Here is a 15279-nt window from a genome sequence, read left to right on the forward strand (position 1 = left end):
TCAACATGAGTATTGGACTCACTGTGATTCCATTAACACTTCTGAGTTACCCGAGAGTCCTCTCTCTGGCGTTTTGCAAAGATACTCCCCAGACACCGCTTTTAACACTAGAGGCGTACTGCTGTTCGTTCCCAGAGAGACAGATGAGTGGTAAACTCTCACATAACGGCACCCCAATGGAGTCTGGAAAGTTTCCAATGAGCTTGAGGCAGACTTGCCAGTGACTGAGGTAGGTAGGAACGGACAGACCGAATGAAGTCAGTGTTTCTGGTCACACAAGCCCTGTGTTGACCTCTGCTGTTGTAGAGTATGACATGCAAAAAAGACTGCCCTCCGTTGAGTTAGCAAAACCCTGTTGATGTTGGCATTAGGCAGAAGGAGAAACATACCTTGTTTATAGTCTTAAGGAATGAGATGATCCTCCGCTCGAAATTGAAGTCTTATTAGCAAAGTTGTCATTGTCAGTATATTGGGTCTACCTATTATCCAGTTAACCTTTACAGCTCTGAGAGTTTATGCAACCACAATTTCGCCCTTGTTTGATGTTTTGGATGACACTTAAGAGTGCAAAGCAGCGGTGCACTATCTGGAATGGAAATTACAAGGCACACACTACAAGGAGTTTGAACAGGCCCACGTTCTGTGCCCACTAGGCTTGCAAGTGAATAACTTAAGAATGCATAACTTTTCCAGGTCAAGGAATGAAAATTGTTGGTTGGGTGATCAGCCTTTAAGAGTCAATGGCCACTGAACTGAAGAAACAAGTTAGAGAGATGAACACATTACAATAGTTACAACACATGTCCATGCTAATTAGGCTGTAGAACTTGAAACATGGGTTGTGTTTCGTAATTGAGAATGTTCTACCCATTGCTTCAGTTAAGTTACATCAGTGAATGTTTTAGTATAATCAGATGTTGAATGTCATTGACCAGTAATATGCAGTGGGAAGTCTCCAAACGTGGATGGTGAACACAGATTCGAGAACCTACTACTTCTGAGATTGGTACCCAACATGTCTAAATTGCAGGAGTGGAACACTGTTTTAAATGTGGAATATTTGATTGGCATATCATATTGCAACATTGTTTTGGAGAAGGTGCCTTTCCTCCTAACCTAACTTTGGGAGTGAGCGTCACCAGCATCTGTTTCGTTAGAACCATTATGTATACAAAGATGATTTTCCCTTTAGAAGTGGGAGATGGATGAAAGGCGGAAAGGGCTGGTGTATTGGGAACAACCATAGGGCACATCGACTTCACTGAACTCACAAAAAATGCTGCATTTGGATTTAGGGGCACACACAAATTTGCTTTCTCAGAATTGACACAGGAAGCACACAGCTAGCAGTTTGGGAATTCCCTAAACAACTTTTACGGAAATTAGGCGTGTGTCTTTTTGTGCTCTACATAGTAAAAGTTTTTTTTTAAAAACATTTTTAGTCAGGCGATTCATTAGGTGTGTACATTGTACCAATGCTGTATTTTTTCACCGGCACATTGCTGTTTTTTTTTAAATGGCAGAGCATTATCGTTTAACATGTATAATTATGTAAAAAAAAAAAAAAAAAATGCACTCTGTTTTAATCGTCTATAGTTTTACATATTGAGATATATCTAACATTCGTGTAATCCTTAAAATGTACACATTGAGATATAGCTGGCATTCATGTAATCCTTGTGTGACGAATTACATGTTCCACTTCATCTTTTAGTAAACAGTCAGATAACATTCATAAGACTTGTGTAAAAAGTAAATGCACTCTTACTGCTTCCATATCAGTTTGAGAAGGTAATTAGAATTAGGTGCTGCCAAACACTTACACAAGTGCTCCTACCTTAATATGAAATCAGAAACTATGTCAGGTTCCTTTTAAGCATTCAGGTTTGTGGTAAGGCATAATGCCTTCGTTAAAGGATATCAAATGCAAAGCTGGTTGGTGTTCCATAAAATTCAAAAGGATCAGGCTGTATGATTGTTTGCTTCTAGAGATCGTAAACATCCTAAAGCTATGCAACATCCAGGGATTTACAGGGTTCTGTCAATAAGGCAAAGATTTAGAGTTCATGATTCTATCATTGGCTAAAGGCTGAACAAGTATGGTTTTCACAGAAGGCTGCCAGGATAAACCCCTTCTCTTCAAAGAGAACATTATTGCATGGCTTGGGTTTGCAAAACAGCACCTTTATTGAACCAGAAGATTTCTGCAGTAAAGTCCCTAGACAGATTAGACAAAGTGGAGTTCTTCAGCCATAATGCACAAGCTGTTTAGTGAAAATGAAACAATATGTATCCCAATAAGAACCTCATACCAACTTTCAAGCATGGTGCGTGGTAGAGGGGTAATATTTTAGCTCTTGTTTTCATGGCACTTGGGTGTTTCAGTCCTTTAATTCCTCATTATACCAGTATATGGTAGAGGAAAATGTTAGACAACCTGCCTGGCAGCTAATTCCTAGTGGAAAGTGGATCATGCAACAAGGTAGTATAACAAAATACACGCCATTCAGTCTATCACTGAATGAATTTAATAGAAATGCATCAACACTTTAGAATGACCAATTAAAGATCAAACTTCTGCCCCGTTGATATGCTGTGGTGGGTTCTAAAGAAATACGAGCACAACTGAAACCCTCAAATATCACTCAGCTGAAGCTTTTTGTAAGGAGGTCTGTCCCAGAATTTCTTCCAGATGATGTGAGACTAATAAACTCTTAAAGGAAATGTTTACTTCAATTTATTGCTAGCAAATCTTACAGGACAGGGGAGTGCACGTACTTCTTCATACATTGATACTGAATGTTGGCCGATTTATTTTTGTTTAATAAAAATACATTGAAACGTGCGTGTTATTTGTCACACGAGTTACAATGTATCTGCAGCTAGCGCTTGGTGAGGGCTAGTTGAAGGTGAGATATGCCTTAACATGTAAAACCAGAGGATTTTAAGGTGTAGTTTAATTTCTACATCAATGTATTAGTTGCAATGAAATATCAATAAATTCATGTATTTATTTATTCTAGGCCTCAACATGCTGCTTTCCTGTCTCTTTAAAGCTCTTTTGTTGCAAATAAAATTGTGCTCAGAGATGGGAGGTGACAGAAGTAGGGCTAAAACTGAGGTCACTAGTGTCATTTATTCCAAGTTGTATAAGTGGGAGGACAAGCTTACTTAAATTGTGGATTGAAACAGTCCAAGTCAAATGCTTATTGTTATAAGCTGACGTTTAGGCTTGGGCTTGTGCTCTCAAGAAAGGTGCAAGTGTAATCGAGATTGAAATATGCACCACTGGAGACCTGTACCTGGGTTTGAGCTTCTTGAACGTCTATTGTACGTGAACCCCAGAAGTGTCATAGTTAATTTTGGCTAGTGTAGTAGTTTTCAACTGTATTGCTTCTTCCCTGGATTTTTTGTTTCTAAGGCAACTATCTATGACTATGACTCCTACTAACATGTTGTACCTGCATGCTTGTTCTTTGCTTGTGGATTCGAATTTTTGGGTTTCTTATCTGACCTTTCAGTACGCCCTGCTTCACTAGCCCATGCCATCCCTGATCCTAATCGATGGCCCACAGATCTTCTTGAGACCAACCTTCACTCTGCTATTCCCATCCCTCCAGCCATTGATTGACTTCGGTTTCTCAGATGCATCCCATGACTTCATGAGTCATTACATTAGAGGTACTGCATCATGGGACATTACACTGAAAAACAGGTAGGCGCTAAATAAGTTAAGGGTAATGCTAACTTAATAAAAAAAAATGAGAACCAAATAAAAATTTAAAAAAAGGGTCCCATTAGACAATATAATGGAGGATATAATGGATACCATGTAGTGGCCATGCAGTAATGACCCAGAACCCATGTCTCCTACTTGAATTTGCCCCTGCCTCCTCCCACCCGGCAGGCCATTCAGGTTAATGGGCCAAAACCTTAAGGGCATTTTGAAACTGCGTCTTTAATGTTATTGTCTTGGGCCAGAATCCCTGCTCCTTGAATTTCTTCTCTCACTGATCTGCCCTTTACCCTCCTCCTCTTAAATTCATCTAACTTGCTGATTCTATTGCCACCACCTTGTTACCCTTCCAGCTGCTCAGCTACCTATGGTATTACCAAATGCCCTCAAGAGTTGTTCCACCACGTCGCTCACAGATGGACTTCGTAGAGCAACTACCCCTTTCTCACTGTATCAATTAATTTGCCATGGCTGCCTCTAACTAGCACATGCTGTGGACTGCTCCTCTGTCACTCTTTAGCATTCCCTAGTATGCAAAGTCTAAAATCCGTGTCACGTCGCTAAGTTGTCAAGCACACAATTGTGAATCTTATTTATACAAGCTTGGAATCTGGCCATAGACTCCTGGATCTATGACTTGTATGCAAGATGTATCTTGTCTAGATTGTGGGCCCGCTTGCCTGATTGTGACCTTTGGTTCCAGGCTAGTGTAACCAGAGCACGTCTTTGAATTGTCTCTTCCTCATTCCTAGAAAGACTCTATTGAGTATGAACTATGGGTGCATTTGGCAAATGCATGTCTATATATACTCAAAGTGCACTGACTATTTTAGAGCATTAGTGGGCTGTCTGAATGTAAATCATGCAGTGAGATGCTCCCCTGTTGCTCCTAGATGTACTCCAGCAGGCATTTATAAGCAGTCTCCTTAGGTGAGATTTGATAGCTGCCATATTCGGTGCATGCCGTAGGCTGCTCATCTGTCCCTCCTGGTTGGACTCTAGACAGTCTGCACGGATGCAACCATTGTACACTCCTGAGCTGCTTCTCTCTAGTGCCTGGGTAACCTCTGAAGAGCATTTACTGTGTCTGTTTTCCTCTGTGCATGTTTGTGGATTAATTCTCATCACTCTGAAAGACTCTTGAGATTATTTGCCATTGATGGTTGTATACTGTATGAGCTCAGGGTCTGCCTCTACCCAGTCCAATGACTGCCTCTATTCAGTGCATACCATTTGGGTGCACCTCTGTTGCAGTCTGGTGGATTCTAAAGAAACCTGCTTAGTCGCGCACAACAATTCCATGAATATTAATCACATGTGGTAATCTCCCAATCTTCCTTGAATTACATGCATGGGCAATAACTGCACCACTATGGTCACTCATGCGGGAAGCATTTTAGTGTCCTGCATAAGCTACACTGCAATTCCAAACTCCTGCTCTACATATCAGTGTAGCATGTCATGCTGTCTGCTAATGTGATTTGGCACTTCATCAGGGGTATAAAGCGCTTTATAACTGCAACAGAAGTACAAGTAATGCTTTACTCACTGAAATGGATATCCAGTATCTAACAATACTGTAACCCTGCTATTATTCCTAGGTACTTCCAGAAATAAAAGGGGCTTAGTGCAGTTATTGGCGCGTTTTTCCTGTAATGCTGAGTTTCCATAAAAAAATGCTCCCTCACCTTAAGGGGCATGCTTCATCATGGGCATTCGCTCCTCACTAGCTATGTTTATTGCAGGGTTGTCGACCCACACAAGTATTCTGTGGTATTCACTACACAGTTTTAACTCTCAAGACCTAATTTTGGTTTCAATTGGCCTACAACCAAGGATACAAAGGAAACCCCATAATGAAGCCCCACCTTGTAATACAAAAATACAGGAGTTAGAAGTAAAGCACATTTGCAGAACAGACTTCATATGCAAAATTAAGCTGTACCCTCAAGGAAAGTGGTATGAAAAGGATTCAGAAGGTGAGATTTGCATAATATGCAGTCAAGGCAAAGGCAAGGTGCATAAAGCAAAACATGGTATCTTTGAGAAAGCTTATTTACCCATCTTGTTATGAATAATGGCCATGGATCCAACAGCATATTTTTATAACAGCAAAATACAACAAACTAATGTGCAAGGACAAATAGTGAACAGCGCTATATCTGACCTGCCAAGGGATACAAACTGCACACACTTCCTAGATTTGAAATAAAACAGTAAAACATTATTTAAAACTTTGTTAGTAAAGAAAATACATTATGGAACACACTCTGGCTCTCAGTTACAAGTCATGTCGCATCTCAAGTCCAACACAACCATTACTTGCGACCCCATCACCTAAACCTAAGAGACCTCAAATGGAACAATGTAATCATCCATAGATTGACTTTGTCTTGATGGTCAGCCCGTCCAAGCTACTGCAACAAGGAAACACGAAAGTTAATGGATGAAGTAGGCTGACCCAAAGCTGCTCTTTCCTGGCGCTTAATTTTACTATGTATTTATTTATTTTTTGCAGAATCGAGGATATGGGATTTTCTAAACAGCTAAAGCTGCTTGTAGTTAGACCTAAAAGGAAAAACATGTTGTTGCTGGGAGAGATGGTCCCAGCGCAGTTATCTTAAATAAAATAAAGAAAACACTGGTTGTGAGCATTAAACAATGTACAAACAGGATAGAGACCTTCTAGAAGATGGATTCAAAACTGAAGCTTGGTTAGTTCCTTCCTCGTGGATTGGGTCTATAAGACCTGTGTGATAAATTATAGCAATTAAATACTGTTTTTATTTTCCTCTGATATTTTCGCTGAGCTAAAGCCATATATTAATAGGGAATAGTTAAGATCTGCACACGTTCAGAGTGAAACATGCACAATAGCTACTTTATACATGAGCTATTTTATATACAGTTGTGTCTGGGTATAAATAATTGCATATGCAACATTGTGTACATATATATACATGTACACATGTATAACAACGTAAGACATGCACTTACTAATGTAGATATCTTAGCAAAGTAACATTTGCAATAATTACTTCGAACAAGCGAGGCAAAACTTGATTTGTCCACGCACTTGTAATTTTATTGTTTAGCATCTGTAGAAAGGAACACTTGCCCGAGTATCTTTAGAGTATCACAACTGCACAGTAAACCAGTTGTTTGTAACCATGTACATCAAAATAATACTATGTTCAATAATAAGTTACACAGTAACAAAAGTGTAGCAAAATAAGTTTGATATGTATTTTGCAACACCAGTGTGCAATATCTTTTGCACGCAACAAACGTTTTAAGGTCACATGCGTGCTTAGTAATAGAAACTTTATGTAATAACAAGTATATCAAGTAGGCACAGAATTGTTAAAAAAAGTAACTGTTCGGTCTTTAAGAAGCGCTACTGTATTTAAATAAGCCAGTGTTGTAACATGTTTGTACAGTAAAAAACTATGTACAGATTCACACAGGTATGTGCCCAGTAGTGGTGGTATGAACCCTAGAAGTTTAAAGGACCCTTTGGTATGTAAGACAACCAAAAAGAAATCGATAGAAATGACTGAGTTGATGCTTCAACTATAGATACTTTCTCTGGCTAACGTTCCATTATACGGGTTTTATTATTTTCTTAAGTGGCAGTATAAAAGAGAAAAAAACGGTATGCAAACCAGTTGCAACCTCGGCTCAACCGAAAAGCTGTGCATGACTTAAGACAGTCTAGTGCAGGGATCTTAAAATGGTCTTAAGTATGGCTTTAGCTTAATACTATTGACACCGTTGTCCCATTAAGATCATATAGTAAAACACCAATGGTAATTTGTTGTGTAAGACACTAGCACACTTTTTAGACCTGTACGAAACAGACCAATTAAGGTTTGCAAATTTGAACTTTCGATTGTTTTCGGCGATGCAGTAAAAGGTAGTAGATCCCTTGTTTTTTTTTAACTTCCAATAAAAAAGTATCCCTTCAGTGAATGTAGGAATGTGGGTCATTATTTGTGGGTGGGGGACGGCCAGTGTCCACCTCAAACAATAAGGTCATCACATGCAGGATTTTACACAAATTAAATGAACCTGTGCTCTAGTGAGTCACACTGCGTGGTTCATACGCAGCAGAGAACCTCCACTGTACGTTTACACATGTCAGCATCCTTAAACCAGCACGTGTAGGAGGTGGGGAATGGGCCATCATCTAACACCTGACTTTTTTTGGCCTATGACGTGGGGCAAAGCCATAAAGGGGACAGAATCTCAAAGAGCAGCTTCAATAACTGGTGCGACTAGTTGCAAATGCAGATGGACGGCAATTGGGGCCTTTTAGTGCAAAGCAAATCTTCTCAGAGGAAGCTACTGAGAGGCACTTTTTTTCTGGCAGCCCTCCCATTCAGTGAATATTCAGCCCTAGACAATGGGAGGCTAAATAGTACCCTTGGAACTTCCAAATATGGCAAATAGTTTCCCAGTGCCCCATAAGCTGTGACCAACAACTTGTGACTCACATGATTCCTTATGAATAAATGTGGTTAGGCTGGATAAAGACCATCTTGTACTGTTCAGGAGTTGTGGTGCTTGTTAGAACAGGTATTAACTCTGTAGGCAAAAAAGAAAATGAATTCCTCCTCTAGGCCCTCTTCACACCGGTACATGGTCTGGTGTGCATGGTACATAGCAATGGAGATAACATGTCTGATTATTGGTTATTTGGGGGGTGGGGGGGTCATTACAGAGGCACTATGTCCCAAGATGTCCTTTCTCCTGGAACACCATTAAAAAAATGTCATTGTGGGTACTTAGCTGCCCCAAGTCTTGCTAGTTCTAGCTCCTGCAAAGGTTTCTACATTTCTCCTCGCTGGCGCCTCCTATTTCTTTAAAGCAGAACATCTACACAAGTTCTTATTTTCTGGTGTGACTGCTACCGTGGCCTAAAAATAAGTGGGCTCTTGCATGTCAGTCATGTCCCCAGGGTCGCAGAAGAACACCGGTCTCTTGGTGGTGAAGCCTCTGAGCCAGTATGACATGCAGTCCTTCTTTTCTGCCCATACTGTGCCCATAGTGTGGCCTGTCAATGCACTGTTTTCTTTGACATTGGGGTCCCCCTAGATACCATGACCAGTTTAGGGAGGTATCTTTTAGTTAGGGGATTCCTTTTTCCAAAAGATACAGTCTTAATTGCACCACAGGGTATTTTCTGGTGTTACCGAACTAACTCCATATGCCCTCAATCTCTGCACAGACTACTAGGTAAACAAACATTTGCAATGCAACGGGTCTCGCATTTCGCTGAGTTAGAACTATTAGCACTGTAAACTCCTAACCAGACTTTTCTTGCAACATTAAACGGAGAAAAAAAAAAATGAGCGCTGCGAAATAAAGAGAAAACATAGTCCAGAAACCATATGGAAAACATGGAATTTCGTATGTTTCCAGTAGTTGGTGCGCTCTAGGAGAGCTAAACACTGGAAAAGGCATGACGTATGCATGCCTTCTTACACTAATGAAAGTAAGCGTATTTTAAAAGGCAAGCCCACAAACCAATGTAAGGGACTGACGTGACATGGGCGTGTGGTTAGAAGCCCAAAGAGAGATTACAATAGGGGGACATGAATACACAATAAGACAACTATTCAACACCACCAACTAGCTCAGAGCCACAGTTCTGCCTACCATATAGACCACATGGACTCATAGATGCCTCGCTTAAGATATTTCCCTTAACCCTATGGCAGGGCAGAGTATTAGGACTCAGCCTACGTTTGACTGATTAAATTATTTAAATCACACGTACGGGCCACTATGCTGATCTATTCCAGTTTTGCTGTCGATTTAGAAATTTTGAGATTGGGTTTCAACCCAAGAGCATTAAGTGTGAGTTCTTGAAGTAAGCAAATAAATGCATAGTTGGTTAATATAAATACATAACATATATGCACAGTTGGCTCTATATAAATTGCCTAATAAAAAGATCAGTTGGCTATCATAACTACACCAAATAAATTGTTATACTTATGTAATCATCACTGTAGCTCACTACATCCCTACTGTCACAGTCTCATTTTTTCTGGTCCTGGATTTCATTTACCAAACCAGTGCATTTGAGAAATTCAAGACATGATTCAGTTCAGGTGAATCAACTAGGTTGACATATTTGAAAAACATTAATTAATACAAGCCGGGAGCACTGGAAAGTTGTCTCGGAGATATATATATATATATATATGTGTGTTTTCACTGAAAAAACAAAGGTTACAGGGACGTTATAGTTAGGTTCTGAATTTACTCATACAATCGTACAAAACCATAGAAAATCATCAGTTATAGTTCACGTTCTTTCAAGTACCTATAACTTGAGCCCTTGCCATGCACAGTTGTCTTATCAATAATGTTATTGCAAACGTTGCAGTGATATCAAAGAGGCCATACATGATCTCATCTATGATATAATATGTAGAGTAATTAGTTGCACTGCAGGTGTTGGTCGCAAGGCTTGGCCTTGTAGCCAGGCCCTTGTAACCACCCAATCCTGCGCTACTCATGGCCTTTGGCCGTGCGCAGCGCAGGTTGGCCACAGGGCCTGTCTCTGTCAGTGGATTTGTGAGTGGGTGCGTGAGTCTGAAAGTGGGTATGTGAGTCTGAGTGGATCTACGTGAGTGCCTGAGTGGGTTACTAGGCCTTTAGGTGCATGTATGAGTGAATGAATTAGTGTAACAATAAATCTGTGGTTTTTCTTTCAAGTTTTTCTGTAATCGTGAATATCGCACACTATGACGCCAAATTATATTAAACCTATAATTTGCCCCTAAAACACACTTATATCACACCCCTGGTGTCGAAGTACCTTCACCCTGACCCCTTATGCCACTTTCAATTTGAATTTTAACATCTGGGGACCATGTCCCGTGAAATAAAATGGCAGTCACAACTTTCTAGTCAGGTTGCGGTCAGCCAATTGCAACACTTCTTTTCACACGCGTATTCGCAAAAATATGTGAATGTCGCTAATTATTCGTAGCCAGAGATATACAACTGTATTTACCCTTCAATATCTCCTAAACTTATTTACACCAAATAACAAAAAGCACAATCTGCGTACCAGCAGCTAGCTTTCTGCCAAATTTGGTTTAATTTTGAAGACGTGTTGACAGTTCCTATAGGAATTAACATGGGAAACGAAATCTTGTGGGGGTTTTTTTAGCCCCCCACTTGACAGACCTCCACGAAACTCCCCGAGCACAACAAGAATCACCGGGCACTTTTTGGGGGAAAATTTTGTGAAGATTTGTCAAATGGTGCCAAAGATATATGCAAGTCAAAAAACACTTTTTCTATGGAAACATGGTCCTAACTACAACTACCTACTGGCAACCACCAGTAGGTAATATAAAGTAGGGTGGATATATATATTCTACCCCTCCGTTTAGTTCTTCTCTGGTCATGCAATACCGACCCGCGAGTGTCTGTTCCCCGACAAACAAGGAGATTGCTCTAGCCAGAAATACTCTAGAAGAGGCAGTAGGTAGCATAATGCACCCACTGCATGCATTGCTTTCTCATGGCTCGTACATCATGGGGCTCCCAGGAGTGCCTTTCTGAACTTTCCGACAGACTATTGTTGACTACTGTCATATACAAGACACCGTACGCACAGGATATTGTAACTTCGCAGACGACCTTACCCAAAAACAATCTCCTCCCTCAGTCTACAAAATATGCAAACTTCACTTTTGGCTCTTTCTTTCTGTTGAACCCTACACAGAACCAAATCTGTGCTCTATTGGCTGAACATCTGACTAGGAAGGTAATCCTCCACTTCTGAATACTATAATCTAAACATGTGATATTATATTAATTCGTATTGTAGATTACTGCGGCGTTTCGTGAAGTAATTCCACCTACTAACACTGAGGAAGGGTAACGTGTTTTTGTGCATTGCAGTGGAATTGTGAATTGCTTTTGCAGGCCTTTAAAGTGTAAGGTTAATAGGTGCTACTTTTTTTCATGTTGCGTCATGCAGAACTTTAGTAAATCTATCCCTGAGTCTTGTTGGTAGCCTCACGTTTTTCAAAGGTGCCCAGGTTCCTCTGTAGTATTTCTGGGAAATATACTCCTGCTACCTCTTGTAAATTCACTGAGGTCAGCAAAAATAGGTTGGTTGTACCAAATGCTGTTCTTCTCCACTGGACTAAATCTGGCCTGTGGGACTGATGTTAAATGAACAATTGTATATGCATGTATTTCTTTTTATGTAAGAATTTACTCAGATTGTATTCCATTCTTGCCTAATGAGATTTGGCAAACCAATCTGCGTTTGCAGCGATGCAAAGATATCCATTGTCATCAGGCGCTTCCCAACCTTTAAGGCAGAGGGGCTACACCCCCCACCTTTTGACACTCGTGAAGAGTGCCTGCCAGGCTGAGCAAAGGTCAGCCTGACGAACATTTCATGTTCAGCTCAGGTAGCCAGGAGCAAGACATGCGTGTTTTGCGCAGACTCCTGGCTGCCTGAGCTGAACTTTGCTGGGCTGAAGCGGTCACAGCTCCTATGGGTGTGACCTCCTCAGCTTAGCAAAGGTGCCTTGAGGCGCTCCTCCTCACTGACGAGGGAAGCTTCACCCATTGACTCCGACCTGGGCGCTTCAGGTTTAAGCACTGAATTGCCCAAGGCGAGTGTCAATCAGTGACACCTTGTCACAGAGTGGGATGGGGTTAAAAGTCTCACTGACCCCATCCCACTCTGTGGCGAAGTTGGGACTGCTTCCTTCCCTCATTGTCTGACCTTAGGTCAGCCATTGAGGGAAGGCAGCAGTCCCAACCCTCCTGGGACCTCCGAGCAGAAGGTAAGTGTGTGTGTGTGTGTGTGTGTGTGTGTGTGTGTGTGTGTGTGTTTTTTAAATGAATGGTGCATGCATGTTTGAATGTTAATGAGTGTTGTGAATGGATGTGCGTGCGTGTGAGAGTGTGCTTCCCGTCTGCCCCCCTCCCTCCTAAAATTGCCAGCCACCACGGATTGTGATGAAATCTTTAAAATGACGCTACGTGGTATATTGCCAAAAAAATGATTTTAAGATGAACCTAAAAGTACATTTTTGAGTTTTCTGTAGCATAACGTTTACTCTATTAAAGAGTTAATTATTGGAATGCTATTTCTGTGGATGTTACCTTATGGAGAGGTTTAAAACTAGTTTGAATTTGAATTGCCATATACGTGCACAGAGTCACTCTAGTTACAATTGTCTCCCTTTACCAACATTAACTCTTGCGTAGGTAGAATTATTATATATATATATATATATATATATATGTTATTCGACTGAGACACCAATATGGGCTATAGAGAGGTTTTCAGGTTAGTAAAGCGAGGCAACCACTCGGGTCTCACTCATTAGGTGGGCGACACCTGGAAGGCTGTAAATCGCCACGTGTATCGTCACCCTCACCTATCGCCCAGCGAGAATGGCTTGAGGTGTTTTGGCAGGTGCCCTCTGCATCTCAGTACAATCTATGCTGTCACTGTGTTGGACAGGACAGCTAACAGATGAGCGCTGCATAAATCTACCAACCTACTTGCCGCTTCTTCCGGACAGTGCAGCTACTGGCCAACCAGTGCAGGCATTGCTCTCGTTTTGTGTCCCTCCTGGAAGAACCTGGCTGAGGTGTCTGCGGCCGTCCTTCCTACTGATTGAACAGTCTTTGCAGTGAAGGGGAGGACCCATCTAGGAAGTGCGTTTGCTGATTGATAGTACAACGTCTCCAATAGTCTTAGAGCGTCTTTGCAAGTGGGCGATGTCTCGCTTTTTGATTGGTCTGAGTCGGACTCTTGGAAGTGAGGGCTAGGCTTCGCGGATTTGTGATTCTATGTAAACGTAGACCATGAAACGTGATATAGTTAACGGACTAAAGTGGAAAACACGATATGGAAGGTTGTTGTTTAGAATGCCACTCTAGCAGGCCTTCAGGGATTATGTCGCTGGATGGCGGCATCATGATATGCTGTTTGTTTTGCGGAGGACAGTGCTACCAAATCGAAAACTGCTGCACTGAGATTAAAAGTGGAACTGCATTTGTGCCTGTGTGTACGCCTCATCTCCGCTAAGGACACCCAATGTCTCAGCATATTTATTGTCTACGGGCTGTGTGTTGTACGTGCTAATACTTGGCAGTGAGTTCATTGTTTGGGGCGACCAACGGCTTCCACCCTATCCACTTTCCATAGCTGCGGTCTGAATTCACTCAGGACGCGTCCTTTACAAGATGGTGGCGCCTGTTGCTGGGTGCGGACTTCTTGTCCTTTCTCTGTCTTCACAGAGGAACTCCTCGAGTAGGCTGCCTCCTGCTCGGGTGACAGTCTCAGAAGAACGCGGATAGCCAAGGAGTATCCGGGCAGCGCGTAGAGCCCAGCCATGTCCGAGCCCAGGGAAGCCGATGCCAGGCAGCTGTCCACCTCTGAGCGGCCGGTGAAAGGTAACGGGCAATTCAATGAATGTGTCTCCGTAAGGGCAAAAAACAGTGGGCTCGAGGAGCAGTTTCGGGGTATTTTTTTGGTTCTTGTGTAAGTTTGAATTGTTTTCCCTTTCTCTTCTCCTCCTCCGTTTAGTTCTTCTCTGGTCGTGCAATACCGACCCGCGAGTGTTTGTTCCCCGACAAACAAGAAGGACATTGCTCTAGCCAGAAACACTCTAGAAGAGGCTGTAGGGTAGCGTAAGGCACCCATTGCCTGCATTACTTTCGCGTGGCTCGTACCGCCTGGGGCTCCTAGGAGTGCCTTTTTGAACTTGTCGACAGATAATTGTTGACTACTGTTTTATACAAGAAACCGTACGTACAAGATATTATAACTTGGCAGACGACCTTACCCAAAAACAATCTCCTCCCTCAGTCTACAAAATATGCAAACTTCACTCTTGGTTCTTTTTTTCCTGTTGAATCCTACACAGAACCAAAGCTGTGCTCTTTTGGCTGAGTATCTGACCAGGAAGGTAATTCTCCACTTCTGAATAGTATTATTTCAACGTGTGATATAATCCTTCTTCGTATTGTAGGGTTCTGCGGCGTTTCGTCAAGCAATTCCACGTACTTACAGAATAAGGGTACCATTTTTGTGTGCAACGCAGTGGAATTGTGACTTGCTCTTGCCAGCCTTTAATGTGTAAGGTTAATAGGCGCTACGTTTACTTTTCGCGTCATGCAGAACTTTAGTAATTATGTCCCTGCGTCTTGTTGGCAGCCTCGCGATATACTCCTCCTAACTCTTGTAAATTCACTGAGGTTAGCGAAAATATTTTGGTTGTAACGAATGGCGTTCTGCTCCACTGGATTAAATCGGGTTTACGTGACTGGTGTTAAATTAATAATTGTATATGAGTGTGTTCCTTTTTTGTTGAGGAAGTTACTCATATTGTATTCCATGCTTGCCTAATGAGATTTGGTAAACCAATCTGCGTTTGCAGCGATGCACAGATATCCATTGTGATGAAGCCTTCAAAATGACTATAAGTGGTATAGTGCCAAAAATGTATTCTAAGGTAAATTTAAATGTACCCTTTTGACTT

General features: G+C 41.6%; 1 protein-coding gene and 1 long non-coding RNA gene across 11 annotated transcripts in view; one reads left to right on the top strand and one right to left on the bottom strand.

The window, feature by feature from the left end:
* LOC138290147 (uncharacterized) overlaps positions 1 to 13477 on the bottom strand; it is a 110574-nt gene extending 97097 nt beyond the window's left edge. The window contains exon 1 of the long non-coding RNA XR_011202555.1: positions 13291 to 13477. This is a non-coding gene — a long non-coding RNA (uncharacterized lncRNA). The remainder of the gene's footprint in view (positions 1 to 13290) is intronic.
* Positions 1 to 15279, top strand: part of PPP3CA (protein phosphatase 3 catalytic subunit alpha) — a 608768-nt gene that overhangs the window by 7499 nt on the left and 585990 nt on the right. For 2 of the 10 annotated variants that reach the window (XM_069230219.1, XM_069230224.1), the window contains exon 1: positions 14034 to 14191. The exons of 3 other annotated variants lie outside the window; for them this stretch is intronic. In XM_069230219.1, coding sequence (XP_069086320.1) covers positions 14131 to 14191 — 61 coding nt within the window. In that variant the 5' untranslated portion in view covers positions 14034 to 14130. Of the gene's footprint in view, positions 1 to 13486; positions 14261 to 15279 lie in introns of those variants that run through there. 5 more of the 10 variants (XM_069230217.1, XM_069230216.1, XM_069230222.1 and 2 more) reach the window with 4 other exon arrangements.

Source organism: Pleurodeles waltl, chromosome 1_1, assembly GCF_031143425.1.
Source record: "Pleurodeles waltl isolate 20211129_DDA chromosome 1_1, aPleWal1.hap1.20221129, whole genome shotgun sequence".
Classification (NCBI taxonomy): domain Eukaryota; kingdom Metazoa; phylum Chordata; class Amphibia; order Caudata; family Salamandridae; genus Pleurodeles; species Pleurodeles waltl.